The following is a 17,131-nucleotide window of genomic DNA, read 5'->3' as shown; positions in this document are numbered from 1 at the left end:
TCACAGGAGTCAAGTTCTGCCTTCAGACTGAAGAGAACAATCTACCTGCTTTCCTGGAGAAACCTTTAACTGACATGCAACAGACTGGACTCTCATGATGAGAAGGTACAGTGACACACAGACCAAAGCGTGTGATACATAGAGGAAAACTGTTGTCTGGTTTAGTTAGGAAATGGGAGTGATCCCGATACTCTAATGGGATAGAAAGTTTTGTGTGTTTAACACACACAGATTAGGAGGTAGTGTGGGACTCACTCATTCATTTATATATTCAACAAATACTTCTGAGTATACAGACTATGTCTCTGGCACTGCACTAGGCTCTTCATATGTCCAAGCTGAGTAGAACAATCATGGAACTGATGGTCAGAAGGCCTGAGTTCTACCTTTGGCCCAACACACGACCTGGGGATGTGATTCCAGACAAGCCATTTGGCTTTCTGGGTCTCTCTTTCCTCAGGCTAAAGCAGGAGGTTTGGAATGGATGATTTCTAAAGCCTCTTCCAGCCTGAAAGTATGTAATATAGAGACTCTGAAATTTCTCACAATATACTAATAAAACAGCAGAAATAGCTATTTCTACCTGTAGAATGCCTGGTATATGGTCACTATACGGACCTTATTTCAACTCCTCACAACAGTTCAGATGAGGATACTGAAGATGAGTAACATGTTTAAGTTGCTGATAGTATGGTGAACACCACACAACTGGTAAAGCCCAGAAGTGGGATGTGAGTTCAAACGTCTCTGACTGTAAGCTCTAATCCATCCACTGAGTAATATTCTGCCCTTGACAGAGTCTTTGATGCTGAATGCCTTCGTGATCTTAGCTCTGTCCAGAGACCTTCTTGTGAATGTATACTATCATCGACAGACGTCAGACGTCTCCCTCTTGCCCTCTTCCCTCTCTGAAGGAGGAGCACAGCAGGTTAGAGGGGCTGGTAGGTACCTGAGCACCAGGAGAGCAATAAGCAGGAGCAGGACCACAGTCCCAGTGAGGGTGAAGACGGCGATCATCAGGATTTGAGGGCCTGCGGCAGAAAAGACAGCGAAAATCGCACTAGTGAGGCTCTTTGAAAAGAGAATACACACACTTCACAAGATTCTAGTTGGATAATATAATCTGAGGAAGGGGAAAAGGAGAGACCTTTTAAGATATCTGTCTTTTAGAGAAAGACAAATATCATATGATATCACTTACATGTGGAATCTAAAAAAAATGATACAAAGGAACTTATTTACAAAACAGAAACAGACTCACAGACTTAGAGAACAAACTTACGATTACCAAAGGGGAAAGGTGGGAGGGAGGGATAAATTAGAAGTTTAGGATTAACATACACACACTACTATATATAACATAGATAATCAACAAGGGCCTACTGTAGAGCACAGGGAACTCTACTCAATATTCTCTTAATAACCTCTATGGGAAAAGAATCTGAAAAAGAATGGATATATGTATATGCATAACTGAATCACTTTGCTGTACACCTGAAACTAACACAACTTTGTAAATCAACTATATTCCAATATAAAATAAAAATTAAATTAAAAAAAGATATCTGTCTTTTATTAATCTCTTCATTGGTAATGCAGATCCTGCATCCTTGGTCTATGAGGAAAACTGTCTGGAATGTGCCCCAACGTGGCTTAATTTCATCTACCCTTATAGTTTTGACATCTCGTTTCTTATGGGAATCATCAAATGTTACAAGAACATAAAATAGTTTCTGGCACACAAATAATTTTGGTGGGAAGACTATCTGATGTCTTTGAAACCAATATACCTAAGGAGGATTCACAGAGGAAGAAATAGACAACTGGTTTTCAATACAGAGAACAAATCGGAGGAAAAGTAGGACAGTGTGGAATGAACAGTAAATGACAGTGTCGCCCACTGGTCCTTTCCAAGCTCAACCAGGTCATTGAGGGAAGTCAATGAAGAACGTAAGGAATTTGATTTATTAGCATGTAGGTGAAGCTGTGTAGAAGGAGGAATTTGAGAGACTCGCTGAAGGGTCAGTGGAATTCAGGAAAATGTGGATCCAACCCAACGAAGCACTGACGCAGACTCTGAGTGTGCAGAGGACTAAGCCTAGATTAAGGACAACAACAATAATAAAACTGCACAAGAGGGCTTCCCTGGTGGCGCAGTGGTTAAGAATCCGCCTGCCAATGCAGGGGACACGGGTTCGAGCCCTGGTCCGGGAAGATCCCACATGCCGCAGAGCGGCTAGGCCCGTGCGCCACAAAACTACTGAGCCTGCGCGCTAGAGCCCGAGCTCTGCAACAAGAGAAGCCACTGCAATGAGAAGCCCTCGCACTGCAGAGAAGAGTAGCCCCGGCTCGCTCGCCACAACTAGAGAAAGCCGTGCACAGCAATGAAGACCCAATGCAGCCAAAAATAAATTAAAATTAAAAAAACAAAACTGTACAAGAAGGTCGTTGTTCAAACATGCCTCAACAGATCCCTATTAGAATAGGAAGTTAGAGGGTTCAAGAAGAACAAATGGAATGGATTCCAAGCAACAGAGAGTGTGTAAGAAGCTGGAAGGTAATAGCAATAAGGTGAAGGAGACAGGTTTTTTTTTCTTTATAGCATAAATAAGAGAGACCCAATCAGAAACTCTAGGGAAGAACGTTCAAGGAAGGCGCAATCTAAAAATAAAACGAAGTAAAATAGTTTGAGAATATGGAATTTAAAAAATCCATTTGTGTGTGTGTGTGTGTGTGTGTGTGTGTGTCACAAAGGAGAGACATTGGAGTTATACAGAAAGAAATGTTATTCTGACATGCTATCTAGTTTTATAAAAATAATAATGAAAATATTTAGTAATTTTCAACTGATAGGTAAATGACAGAGGGCTTCATATGGCTACCAAAAAAATATTATCAGCCCCGACAAATTACAGCAAAATACAGGAGAATTTGGGAGGTGGGAAGGAGGTAGAAGAAAGGAAAGTGACACTAATGTCTTCATCTTACAAAGCTGGGAAGCAAGAACTTTTATATATACTTGATAGAACTCGAAGCTTATGCAAAGTTAATTTAAATTACAAGGCACCAATAAATGTATTGACAAAAAGATATAACTATATTGAGAAGAGCTTAGAGAAAAGTAGGGCTAGTGAAAATGAACTATATCTTCATTTATCAATGCAAGAAATAAATAGATAACATCCAAAGCTTATAAAGCAAGAAATATATGCATATTATTTAAAAATATGGAAAAAAACTAAGCAGAAGGGACTGCAAGACCAGGGATATGCAGAGGTGGGACCAGGTACACTCACTTTCCATTAGGAATATTTCTACTCTTGGCTTTTAAAATCATGCACATGAATTTTTATACAATAAAAATATAATTAATGAAGGTGTCCCTGGAATGATGAGTGGCCGGCTCTTATTCAAGTAGCACCTCAACACCTCACACTGTATTCTCTCTCATGGCACCATAACAAGGACCCTTGAGGGCATGGCCGGGGTTCTGTCTGCTCGTCCTGATACCTTTAGCACGCAGCACCAGACCTGGTACCTGGTCACGTATCAGTAAAAAATTACTGAATAAATAAATAACTGAATAAAAACTTGGCCCTGCTCATCTCACTCTCTGAGAAGAGGCAAAGAAAAATGCCCAAATGTTAATATACGTAAATAAATTCACATAAAAAAAGTCTCTTGTGCAATTAGACTTCGCTTACATGTCACATGTCTTTTTGAACCATTTTTGTTTCATCACATTATGTCCTTCTAATGAACTAACCATTTTTTTTTTCTGAGGTAGAGGGTTTAGTAAGGTTCATACTGCAGCACCTTTCTATAAGGGATGAATTGGAAGGAGTTATGCTTTGCTAACTTATAACTTTGCCTCTGCTTGTTATTTTGTTTTCTGCTAAGGGGAGAATTTAACAGTGAAAATGTGAGCTCTGGATTTCTATTCTCGTTAGGGCAGAAATAAATTATTCCCTTGGAGGTGGAGCTGCATTGTGGGCATATTTGACTTTGGTGAACTCCGTTTATTACTACAATCACCACTTCCATCCCCATCACCACCACTCTCATACCCCCAACCCCCCCCCAAAACAACAGTGAGTACGAGGAATACAATTTCAACAGTGCAGACGATTCTACTCATCAGTCTACTAAAATTACCCAGCCTCCAGACTACAGCATGAGTTGGAGGAAATATCTGCTGAGTCCTTAGCCCCTCTCAATTCTTCCCTAGTGTAAACATCACATTGCATGAAATATAATTATGATCTTTAAATACACTACATACTATCTGAATACCGTAAATTTTAATTCAACATACTTGTAAATCACCGTTATCACATTAGTTCTAAGGTTAAGCTTCTGCTGCCCTCTGGTGGCTACTGTGGTTATCACAGCCTATTTAACTAGATAGACGGTGAATGCAGATTGAGTTTTATAACCCCAAGGTCATAGAACATGATTGTTGGAAAGAACTTTGAGATCAGTTAACAAACCTCCTGACTTAACAGAGGAAGATACTCATACTTAGAGAAGTAAATGGACTGAAATTAACACTGTCTAGATTGGTACTGAATAGAAGCATATTCATAGTTATCTCATACTATCTTTCATTCCTTACTTCTTTCCTTCCTCCCTTCATTTCCTCCCTTCATTTCTTCCTTCTTTCCTTCCTTTCAAGGCACTGTGTCTGAGTAAAGAATGGACCCTACACTTACACGGTGTATGGTGTAAACAAATAAATGAGATATAAGTAATATGCTAGAAGTCCGGTGTAATAAGGGCAAGATCAATAACCTCCTGAGATGCTAAGAAAAAGCTTAGGAGAGGTGAAATCCAAGTTACACATTGAGGATGAGTGGTTGTTTACTAGTTCTATGGGGGGGTGGTGATAGATTTTAGTCAGAGGGAGTAGCATCGATAAAGACACAGGAGCGTGAAGCTGCAAGACCCTTTCTTCAAGGAAGTAGGAGGAAGTTGAGAGAGTGGGGAAGAGATTTCAGGTAAGATGAGATAGAAGGCTGGAGACGTGGGAAGATCAGGGACATTTTGCGCTATAATAAGTCATTTGGACGCTGAAGGCAAAGCGGAGCTGCCAATCGAAGGGTTAGCAGCAGTTGGGTAATGCGACTGGATTCGCGCTGTCCCTCTGGCGGCAGTGGTGGCTGGGTTTGAGGTGGGCAGGAGGTGGGGCTGAGCAGGAAGACAGATGGATGTCACTGGCACCCAGGAGGCAGCTGACGAAGGCCTGGGTGAGGAACAGGAACCAAATCTGCCTTGTCCACTGCTGTGTCCCAGGTGCTTAGAACATTGTCTGGCATTAAGTAAATATTTGTCAGATGAATGAAAAGACAATGATGGTAGAATCTCCAGATGAAACGTTCTGTTACTTAGTTGGCAGTTGTGTACACAGATGAAAGACCAGGCATGACTATCTTATTTGTATACTATTTGAAAGACTGAGTTACTTACTTTATAAAGTTTGAAACTAAATGTAACAGTTAAAGAATGAAAAGCTCTGGCTAACTGAATTTTCTAGTTAACTGAGGATGAAGTAAAGTTGTCCAGGATGAGGCAACGTCCCTGTCGTATGTAATGTAAATATTTAATGTGATCTCGTTTAGGTAAATAATGAGAATTCTCTCAAAAATCATGTTTTGAGAAGTTCATTATTTTACACAGTACAGACCTTCTGTTTAATAACCAAAATATCTAAAAACTTTTAAAGAAATATATTAAAAATACAAACCCAACTCTGTCACTGAGGGCTATAATTAAGGAAAAAGAAAAATAATTTTAACTCAAAAAATTACAAAAGAAAGAAGCACAGAGTTGCAGAAGCCTGTGAGAAAAGAGATATATTTCAGAAGTCAAGTTTGGCTTGAATCTAGGAAGCTTGAAGATGGTTCTAGAGATAATTAAAAAGAAAAAAAAAAAGCTTGCTAAAGAAAACAAATCAACTTTAAAAAGCAATGATGACGGTAAATCATTTGGAAGAATGGGATCCCTACTTCCTACCTCTCTCTTTGCTTCAGTCAACTACCTCATGTCTATTGACTAAAAACACAGGATTCATTTTTAACCACATTTGACTCATGGAACACAAGAACTAGAAACATAGTTACAGCCATAATGTAAACAAGCCCATTTCATCAGAACTGTTCTCTTCAGCCAGATCAACCTTTCAGCCAGAGTTTCTGGCTGTAGAGCAGGGCTAGAAGTATTTCTAGTTTATAATTTTTAATATTGTTAAAAAATGGTAAATTAATAGAGTCATTATGGAAAATTTAGAAAACTAAGAAATATATTAAAAAGCAAAAAGAAAATCAGGATACTACTACTCGGAGGCTACGACTATTGACATTTTAGCATATTTTTCTGCAGTCTTATTTCTATACATTGTTTTGCAAAGTTAGACTTTCATTAAATAAAAAAGCTGTATTACTTTACTCATAACTTTTCCAATGTCATTTAAAATTCTTTGTAAATAATTATTTTTAATTGGTTGCATGTTGCCCCATTTATGAATACATTGTAGTTTTCTAAGTCATCTTATTAATAATGTTTCCACCTTTTTTTTTCTTTTGCATCTTTGGGCATAAATATTTGTTCAAATTTAAACTTTTTTCCTAAAAATTGATTAGTAACATGGAATTACTTACTATTCATTGTGGAAAGCCTTGGCCAAGCCAGCCATGGGCAGAGTGTCCTGAGACCTTGTTGCCCATGAGATACGCAGCTGGCCCTGTCCAGTGACAGTCAGTGTTATACAGTTGCATGGCAAGTTGCACGGGTGAAGACCTAGCCGTGTTAGGGCTTTCATGACATGATAGGACCTCATCTCAGGTAGGAGGGTAACCATCATTATGACCCAAGTATGTGTGTCCTCCGAGGAAACGGGGGAGACTTTAGAGGCCACGCTCACTTACCACCCTCAGCCTAATGACATCGAGTATTCCTTGCTGAAATATATATTCCATGAGTTTCCTTCAGTAAAATGTAAATGGAGTGAGATTATGTGTCTCTGTGTTCATTTTGCCAATTGCCAAACCTAGTTTTCTATAGGAAAATTTACGTCAAGGGGTAGGTAGGACACCCTATTAAAGACACGTTATATTAAAGACAGTTATAGCTAAATTAGAATGGGATATCTTCAGTGTTTTATCAGAACTGTAATATTATTCATTGGACAGAGACGTAAAGTCCATGTTTACAAACCTGGCAAATCTAATACAGACAATAAGCAAAACAAAACAGAAAACACAGGCTAATTTCATAAACCACAGAATTTACTCTCCTTACCAAAAAAACAATTTCAGGAAAAGAAACTTCACGAAGGATATCTTACCCCCGCCTGGAATATCATTAGGAAGTTTGTGGTTCTTCCAGATGAATGTGGGGCTCTTATCCACCGGGTTAGTCTGGTTTATGCGGGTGTCATAGGTCAAAAGAACCTTGTACTGTGTCAGGGCATGAAAAGAAGAAGGATGAACAGAAAAAGACATTTTAGAATGACTTCTGATGAGACTGACCGTGCTGCCCAGTGACATTTGAATTTCATAGCAATGTTTCTCAGTGAAACAAGGCAAATGTTACCAGCCAGGAGCTAGTTAGCATCCACTTGGTTCTCACCATGAACGTGGATTTAAGCTCCATGTGGGCCAATTAGTTTTTTGTTTCTTTATGACCATATGCTACACCTGCCCAGCAGAGATTCTTTGGGTCTTTCTAGTTCAAGTCTTTCATTTTACTAATGTTAAAATAGAGGCACAAAAAATTAAATGGTTAGCTCCAAGTCACATGACAAGGGAGGCAGCAGTGTTTTCCACAATATTAAGTTGTTATTAAAAATGATGTCTTGAGAAAATGCACCATAGCTAACATCCATTATGCATATTTATACATGTCAAGGGGCTCCTAGAGAATTCTACATTTCTTAAGTTCTGTCAATTACATAATTTTTGAATTTCTTCTAGCCCTATGCTCTCATGTGCTTTCTTAGACATGACACTCATTAGGTTTCCAAGATAAAAGGTTTCTTTTTCAAGTAATCTGTCAATGGAAATATTAATATATCCTTAAATTACTGCTGCATATATTGAGTCAGTTTTGTAAGAGACATCTGGAAAATGTTCATCCTTCTAAATTCACCACTGCTGCCTCAAAACATTCTGGACAAAATTTTATATTTTCAAAACTGTACTCTTAACTTGAAAACAGAATATAAACTTGCATATATTGAGGATAGAAAATATCCTATATATTAGGGGCTAGTAGATTATATCTCTACTGAGACCTACTCTGGTTATGGAATAACTTATCTATAGCCCTATGTTTTGAGAATTAATCCCTGTTTTCCCCATAGATACATATCATACAGCACAACTGATGGCATTAGATTACTGAAAAGTTCAACTAGGCTTGCCTGTGGAGACAGTAAGTGCACAGAACCACATTTTTCATTTTGAAGAGCAATCACAAGGCTGACATAGAATCTCACCGCAGGTATCTGCCTCTCTCCAAGGGAGGCAAAGGCATCATCCCAGGTGCAAATAACTTAGAGGGGCACGTAGTTATCTCAGTAGTTACTACTAGAAACTGAAGTATTGAGCAGATTTCATTTTAAGGTATTCCCATGGTATGATGCCAAATACAGCATTATAGTAAAGGTTCAGTATAACTAAAACAATGTAACTAAAAACGATGCATTACTTTTCTGAAATGCTGCTACCCCCGCCCCGAACTTCTAGTTTAACTTTCTCAATCTGAGCATCTTTTCTCTAGCTTTCCACATTTCTCATTATAGATGTCTTTTACAAAGCTGGGTCAATACATACACTCAATATATGAGTTAGGGACGTCAGAATGCTCATATTGGAAAATTACATGAAAAAATGAAAAACTTTTTCTAGTAGATTCCTGGTTATGTCAGGACCTAACTTCTTAAAGAAGAAAAGGTTTCTATCTACCATTTGGTTGGTTAGAACAGTGGATTCTAGTTCATGATGGGCACGACTCTGGGTGACATAAAGGCAGGTATTTTTGTTTTTAAATTAAACGCTTAGCAGCCATCAACTATGTGCCAGATAAGAAGCTAAGCACAGGAGACATGGAGAAATGAGATCCATTCCCTTTCTTCAAAGAACCTACTATGTAGGTGTGTGAATATATCTATCTATCTATAGATAAATAGATATGTACTATGTATATACAGTGTGTGAATATAAAGCACATATGTAGGTATGTAAATATATATCTACTTATATACAGATAGACAGATATGTACTATGTATATATAGTGTGTGAACATAAAGCATAACATTAGAAGGCTGTTTGTATGTGCCAGAGGGATTACACAATTAATGATTTTCCTGAGACTTCAGAAGGAGAGAGAATAGGTAATGCTTCATTCAAATTTTTAGTTGTGGAAATGAATAAACGATTCTTAGGAAAAAACCATCACCTTCTCATTGGTATCTCATCAACAGTCTGGTCTTTATACCAGTGTTTTCTGGGTGGGTATTTTTTATACAGTAAATAGAGTGGATACTCTGAATAAGAAGTTCTATGGGAGAAAATGTTTAAGGAATATGGCCCCAAGGGGGGCATAATCGTAAATCTGAAATAAACTAACCTCTAGATTCTAAACATAACTTTCCTAATTCCTTTGCTAGTATTGGGTTGGCCAAAAAGTTCGTTCGGTTTTTCTGTAGGATCTTAGTTACAGAAAACCTTTTGGCCAACCCAATACTTGCCTTCCAGGATAACCCTCCTCACCTAGTTACTTAACCCCAAGTTCGTGATAAGAAGTCAGACGTACTTTGTTGGTGTCCACAGAGGTGTACAGAAGGAACATAGTATTGTCAATATCCCCACAGTCATCCAAAGTCACAGGACCCACATGCCCTAGGGCAAAATCAGAAAGAGTTAGAGGCCATTGTTGACTTCTTGACTGAAAGACCAGTTACATCCTGACAGAGGGTATAAAATAGATTCAAATTGCTCTATTTTACTGAAAAATTATTGACCTTAATGATGTAATCTGAGGGCATCTGGATTGGTTCTTGGCCCTGAGATCTCTGAAGTATATTTTTATAAGAGACGGTATTTAGTTAGAAGGAAAATTCTTTTTCATTGCATTTAGAATGATGACACTAAATGTAATCAGTCAGTAGATTTCTCCTGATTATTAGTGACAAGTTTTTGTTGAGAGTATTTACTAAACTAGTGGCACAGTGTTTGTCACTCCATAATCTAACTTAGATTGTAAAAAGGTCAAAATCCCTTCACTACCATGTATTAGCTGAACACATTGAAAAAGTTAAGTTCTTTAAGTCTCAGTTTTCTCAACTATGAAATTATAGCCATATAGGATGAGCCTATGAAACGGCTGTTTAGGTAAAAGAAAAAAATTGATCAAATATCAGTAATTTCACATGGTTCAATATAATAGCTAATATTTATTTTGTGTTTACTAGACCAGGCTCTGTGCTAAGTGCTTCATATGCATTTATCATATTATTCTTCCCCAAATACCATGACATAGAAGCTGTTATTATCTCCATTTTATTGATGAGAAATCTGAGGTCAGAAATATTACTAACTTGTTCCAGGTTATAGGTACAGGTAGCAGGTGACTAATTGCTGCTTATGATCACAGAGGTGCAGGCAAAAAGGTGGCAGCCACTGCCGTTGCACCTCCCCCATTGTTGAAGCCCTTCCCCCTCTGCTGATTATGACTTTCAAGGGATGTAAAGGGTTGGTGCTCCCCTCAATCCCCCTTCGTTTTTCTCTTTTTCCCCTTTGAGAGCCAGACATTGAAGACTAGAATATTCAAGCAACTGCATATATGGGGGAAATTAGAAAGCTACTACACATGCCCAGGGGAAGGCAGAGGCTCAGAAAAGACCTAAGAAGGCCTTAAGTTTACACCTCAGGCTGATCCTCAGCAGAGATAGCCTACAACAATAAAAACAGAAACAAAAAGCAAAACCAAAAAACAGCAAACCCTGGGGAATGAGAAAATTCCCCATTCCCCATGTGATTTCCAGGATTACTGATTATTAGATTCAAATGTCCAGTTTTCAACAAAAAAATCACAAAGCATACAAAGAAACAGGAAAGTATGGTTCATTCAAAATAAGAGAAAAAAAAAAACCCAATGGAAATTATCCTTGAAAAAGACCTGATGGTGGATCTACTAGACAAAGGCTTTAAAACAACTGTCTTAAAGATGCTCAAAGAACTAAAGGAAGGCATGGATAAAGTCAAGAAAATGATGTACAAACAAAATGTAAATAGTGATAAAAAGGTAGAAAACCTAAAAAAGAAACCAGAAAGAAATTCTGGAACTGAAAAGTACAGTAACTGAAATAAAAAATTCACTAGAGGGATCAAAGGCAGATTTGAGCAGGCAGAAGAAAGAATTAGTGAACTTGAATATAGGACAATGGAAATTATCAAATCTGAGGAATAGAAATAAAAAGGATTGAAGAGAAGTGAACAGAGCGTAAGGGACCTGTGGGACACCACCAACCAGACCAATACATGCATTGTGGAAGCCCCATAAGGAGAAGACAGAAAAATGGGTAAAGAGACTATTTAAAAAAATAATGGCTGAAAACTTCCCAAATTTGATGAAACACGTGAATATAAACATCCAAGAAGCTCAATAAATGCCAAGTAGGATGAATTCAAAGAAATCCATGCCAAGGCACATTATAATCAAATTGTCAAAAGCCAAAGACATAGAATTTTGAAAGCAGCAAGACAGAAGTGATTCATCACATATAAGAGATGTTTAATAAGATTTATAAGCAGATTTCTCATTATAAACTTTGAAGGCCAGAAGGCAGTGGGCTGATATATTCAAAATGCTAAAAGAAAAAGCTGTCAATCAAGAATCCTTTATTCAACAAAGCTGTCCTTCAAAGTGAAAGGAAAGTAAGACATTCTAAGATAAAAGTTGAGAGGGTTTGTTACCTACCACTAGACCTGTCCTGCAAGAAATGCTCAAGGGAGTCTGGCAGGTTAAAATGAAAGAACAACAGACAGTAACTTGAAGTCATACGAGGAAATAAAGATCTCAGTAAAGGTAAATACACAAGCAATTACAAAATCTAGTATTATTGTAAGAACAATGTGTTACTCCACTTTTTGTTTTCTACATGACTTAAGAGATGAACAGGGCTTCCCTGGTGGCGTAGTGGTTAAGAATCCGCCTGCCACTGCAGGAGACATGGGTTCGAGCCCTGGTCCAGGAAGATACCACATGCTGCGGAAAAACAAAGTCCGTGCACTACAACTACCGAACCTGCACTCTAGAGCCCGTGAGCCACAACTACTGAGCCCATGTGCCTAGAGTCTGTGCTCCGCAACAAGAGAAGCCACCACAATGAGAAGCCCACGCACTGCAACCAAGAGTGCCCCTGCTCGCCACAACTAGAGAAAGCCCACGCGCAGCAACAAAGACCCAGCACAGCCAAAAAAAAAAAAAAGAGAGAGAGAGAGAGAGGATACATTAAAAAAAATTAGTCTAACAGCTAGTATTATTGTAACTTTTGTTTGTAACTCCACCTTTTGATTTTGAAGCAATTTAGGAGACTAATGCTTAAAAAAACATTAGTTTCCTACTTGGACACAAAGTATAAAGATGTAATTTTGCAACACCAATGTCTGAAAGGGATGGGAATGGAGCTATTAAAGGAGGAGAGTTTTTGTATTCATTGAAGTTAAACTGGTATAATGTCAAACTAGAGGGTTATAATTTTAGCATGTAATCCCCATGGTAACCACAAAGAAAATAGCTAAAGAATATACACAAAAAATGAAAAAGGCATTTAAACATTTCACTATAAAAAATAAACAATACAAAAGAAGACAGTAATGCAGGAAATGGGGGTAAAAAAGCTATACAGCATATAAAGAACAAATAACAAAGTGACAGAATAAATCTCTCCTTATCAGTAATTACTTTAAATGTAAATGGATTAAATACTCCAATCAAAGATAGAAATTCAAAAATTGGATTAAAAAAGTGATCCAACAGTATGATGTCTATAAGAGATTCACTTTTGATCCAAAGACAGAAATGGGTTGAAAGTGAAAGGAAGGAAAAGGATATTTCATGCAAATAGTAACCAAAAGAGAGCAGAGGTGCCTACACTAATATCAAATAAACAGACTTTAAATCAAAAAAGTTTACAAGAGACAAAGAAAGAAATTCATTATATATTAATAAAACATTCAATAAAGCAAAAATATATAACAAGTATAAACATTTATGTAACCAACAACAGACCAACAAAAAATATGAAGCAAAAATTGGCACAAGATAAACAGTTCTACAATAATCATTGGAGATTTTAATACTCCACTTTCACTAATGGATAGAATAACAAGACAGAAGATAAGTAAGGAAATAGAGGAGTTGAACAAAATGATAAACCAACTAGATATAATAGACAAATACAGAACATTCTACCCAACAACAGAACGCACATTTTTCTCAAGTGCCTGTAGGACATTTTCCAGAATAGACCATATGTTAAGCAACATATTAAGTCTCAGTAAAATTTAAAAGATAGGTATCATACAAAGTATCTTCTCTGACCACAATGAGATGAAGTTAGAAATCAATAACAGAAGGAAAACTGAAAAATTCGCCAATTTGTGAAAATTAAACAGCACACACTTAAATAACCAATGGCTCAAAGAAGAAATTACAAGGGAAAATTTTTAAGACCTAGAGATAGGTGAATATAAAAATACAACACACCAAAACTATGGGACATACACAGTGAAAGCAGTGCTAAGGGGAAATTTATAGCCATAAATGCTAACATTAAAAAACAACAAAGGTCTCAAATCAACACCCTAACTTTACAACTTAAGGAACCAGTTAAAGAAGAACAAATTAAACCCAAAGGTAGCAGAGGAAGGAAGCTGTAAAGATTAGAGCAGAGATAAATGAAATACAGAATAGAAAATCAATCGAGGAAATCAATGAAACCAAAAGTTGGTTCTTCAAAAAGTTCAACAAAATTGACAAACCTTTAGCCAGATAGAGTAAGGAAAAAAGGAGAAGACTTGAATTACTAAAATCATAAATGAAAGTGGAGACATTACAACCAATTCTAAGGAAATAAAAAGGAATATAAGGCAGTACCATAAGCAACTGTATGCCAAAAAATTGGATAACCTAGATGAAATGAACAAATTTCTAGAAACACAAAACCTACCAAAACAAAACCATGAAGAAACAGAAAATCTGAATAGACCGATAACTAGTAAGGAGACTGAATCAGTAGTCAAAAATCTCCAGACCCTCTACCCCCTAAGAAAGGGCCCTGAACCTAATGACTTTACCAGTGAATTCTACCAAACATTAAAAAAATAATTAACACCAATCCTTCTCAAACTCTTCCAAAAACCTGGAGAGAAACACTGCGTAACTTATTCTATGAGGCTAGAATTACTCTGATACCAAAGCCAGACAATGACACAAAAAGAAAAGAAAACTACACACCAATATCCCTTATGAACATTGATCTAAAAATCCTCAACAAAATATTTGTAAACAGAATTCAGTAGCATATTCAAAGGAGAATACAACATGACCAAATAAGATTAATTCCTGAAATGCAAGGATGGGTCAACATATAAAAATTAATCAATATAATACACTACAAGAGAATGAAGAAAAAAACCACATGATCATATGAATTGATGCAGAAAAAGCATTTTACAAAATTCAATACTTTCATGATAAAACACTCAACAAACTAGGAACAGAAGGAAACTACCTCAACATAATAAAAGCCATATATGAAAAACCCACAGCAAACATCATACTCAATGGTGAAAGACTAAAAACTTTTCCTCTAAGATCAGGAACAAGGCAAGGATGCCCAATTTCACCACTTCTATTCAACATAGTACTAGAAGACCTAGCCAGAGCATTTAAGCAAGACAAAAAAAGGCATCCAAATTGGAAAGGAAGAAGTAAAATTAACTCTGTTCACAGAAAATATGATTCTATATGTAGAAAACTCACAAGATTCCAAACACAAATAACCTGTTAGAACTAATAAAAGAGCTCAGCAAAGTAGCAAGATACAAAGTCAACACAAAAAAATCAGTTTCATTTCTATACACTAACAATGAACCATCAGAAAAGGAAATTAAGAATACAGTTTCATTTAAAATAGCATCAAAAAGAATAAAATACCTAGGAATTAACTTAACCAAGGAAGTGAAAGACCTGTACAATAAAAGCAACAAAACATTTCTGAAAGAAACTTGAGAAAACATCAATAAATGAAAACACATCCCATATTCAAGGATTGAAAGACTTAATATTGTTAAGAAATCAATATTACCCAAAGCAACTGACACATTTAATGCAACCCCTATCAAAATCCCAATGATATTTTTTGCAGAAATAGGAAAACTCATCATAAAATTCATATGGAATCTCAAGGGACCCTGAATAGCCAAAACAAATTCTGAAAAAGAAGAACACAGCTGGAGGACTCACACTTCTTGATTTCAAAACTTACTACAAAGCTACAGTAATCAAAAGATACTGGCATAAAGTCAGACAAATAGACCAATGGAATAGAATAGAGTGCCCAGAAATAAAACACTGCATATATGGTAAAATGATTTTCGACAAGGGTGCCAAGACAATTCAATGGGGGAAAACATAGTCTTTTCAACAAATGGTGCTGGAAAATTTGATATCCATATGCAAAAGAATGAAGTTAGACCCTTTGATAATGCCATATACAAAAGTCAACTCAAAATGCAGCCACAACTTAAATATAAGACGTAAAACTGTAAAACCCTTAGAAGAAAACACAGGGCAAAAGCGTCACAACACTGAATTTGGCAATGATTTCTTGGATGTGATACTAAAAGGCATAGGGCACAAATGAAAAAGTAGACAAATTGGACTTCATGAAAAGTTTAAAAATTTTGCGCATAAAACGACAGCACAGTGAAAAGACATCTCACACAATGGGATATAACATTTGCAAATCATATATCTAATAAGGGATTAACATCCAGAATACATAGAGAACTCCTAAAACTCAACAATAACAACAGAAAACAACACAATTCAAAAATGGACAAAGAAAAGAAAAGAAAAAAAAAAACTGGACAAAGGACCTGAATAGACATTTTCCAAAGAAGATATACGAATGACCAATAAGCACCTGAAAAGGTGCTCGACATTACTATTCATTAAAGAAATGCAAGTCAAAATGACAATGAGACACCACTTCGTACCCATTAGGATGGCTAATATATATATTTCTCTCTCCTCATCAACATATATATATATATATAAATAAAAGTGTTGATGAGGATGTGGAATATTGGAACCCTTGTGCACTACTATTGGTAGGAATGTAAGATGGTATAGCCATTGTGTAAAACAATATGATTGTTTCTCAAAAAATTAAAAATGAGATTTCCATATGATCCAGCAATTCCATTTCTGGGTATGTACTCAAATAAATTGAAAGCAGAGTCTTGAAGACACCTTTATACACTGATGTTCATGGAAGCATTCTTCACCTTAGCGAAAACATGGAAGCAACTCAAGTGTCTATCGACAGATGAACGCATAAGCAAAACGTTGTATATAATATGATGGAATATTATTCAGCCTTAAAAAGGAAGGAAACATATCCTACAATATGGATGAAACTTGAGGACACCATGCTAAGTGAAATAAGGCAAGCACAAAAAGAAAAATATTGTATGATTCCACTTATATGAGGTACATATAAATCATAATCATAAGATTACGTGGTCAAAATTGTAGTAAAAATCATAAAGACAAAAAGTAGAATGGTGGTTTCCAGGGGCTAGAGGGAGGGGAGAATGGGGAGCTATTGTTTAGTAAGAATAGAATTTCAGTTTTGCAAAATGAAAGAGTTCTGGAGATGGAGGATGGTGATGGCTGCACAACGATATGAATGTACTTAATGACACAGAACTGTACACTTCAAAGTGGTTAAGATGGTAAATTTTATGTTATGTGTATTTTACCACAATAAAAAAAATTGAGAAAAAATGCACATAAAGTCACTGGCAGAACTTGGGATACAGGGAATGATTAATGACT

At 36.6% G+C, this 17,131-nt stretch overlaps 1 protein-coding gene across 1 annotated transcript in view; it reads right to left on the bottom strand.

Annotated features, from left to right (window-relative positions):
* Window positions 1–17,131, bottom strand: part of GUCY2C (guanylate cyclase 2C) — an 80,397-nt gene that overhangs the window by 36,965 nt on the left and 26,301 nt on the right. Inside the window, exons 9-11 of the mRNA XM_061206503.1 lie at window positions 9,815–9,900; window positions 7,343–7,454; window positions 950–1,031 (exon numbers count right to left, since the gene is read on the bottom strand). Coding sequence (XP_061062486.1) covers window positions 950–1,031; window positions 7,343–7,454; window positions 9,815–9,900 — 280 coding nt within the window. The remainder of the gene's footprint in view (window positions 1–949; window positions 1,032–7,342; window positions 7,455–9,814; window positions 9,901–17,131) is intronic.

The sequence above is a fragment of the Eubalaena glacialis genome, chromosome 11 (assembly GCF_028564815.1).
Source record: "Eubalaena glacialis isolate mEubGla1 chromosome 11, mEubGla1.1.hap2.+ XY, whole genome shotgun sequence".
Classification (NCBI taxonomy): Eukaryota; Metazoa; Chordata; class Mammalia; order Artiodactyla; family Balaenidae; genus Eubalaena; species Eubalaena glacialis.
This window is presented reverse-complemented; position numbering and strand designations above follow the sequence as displayed.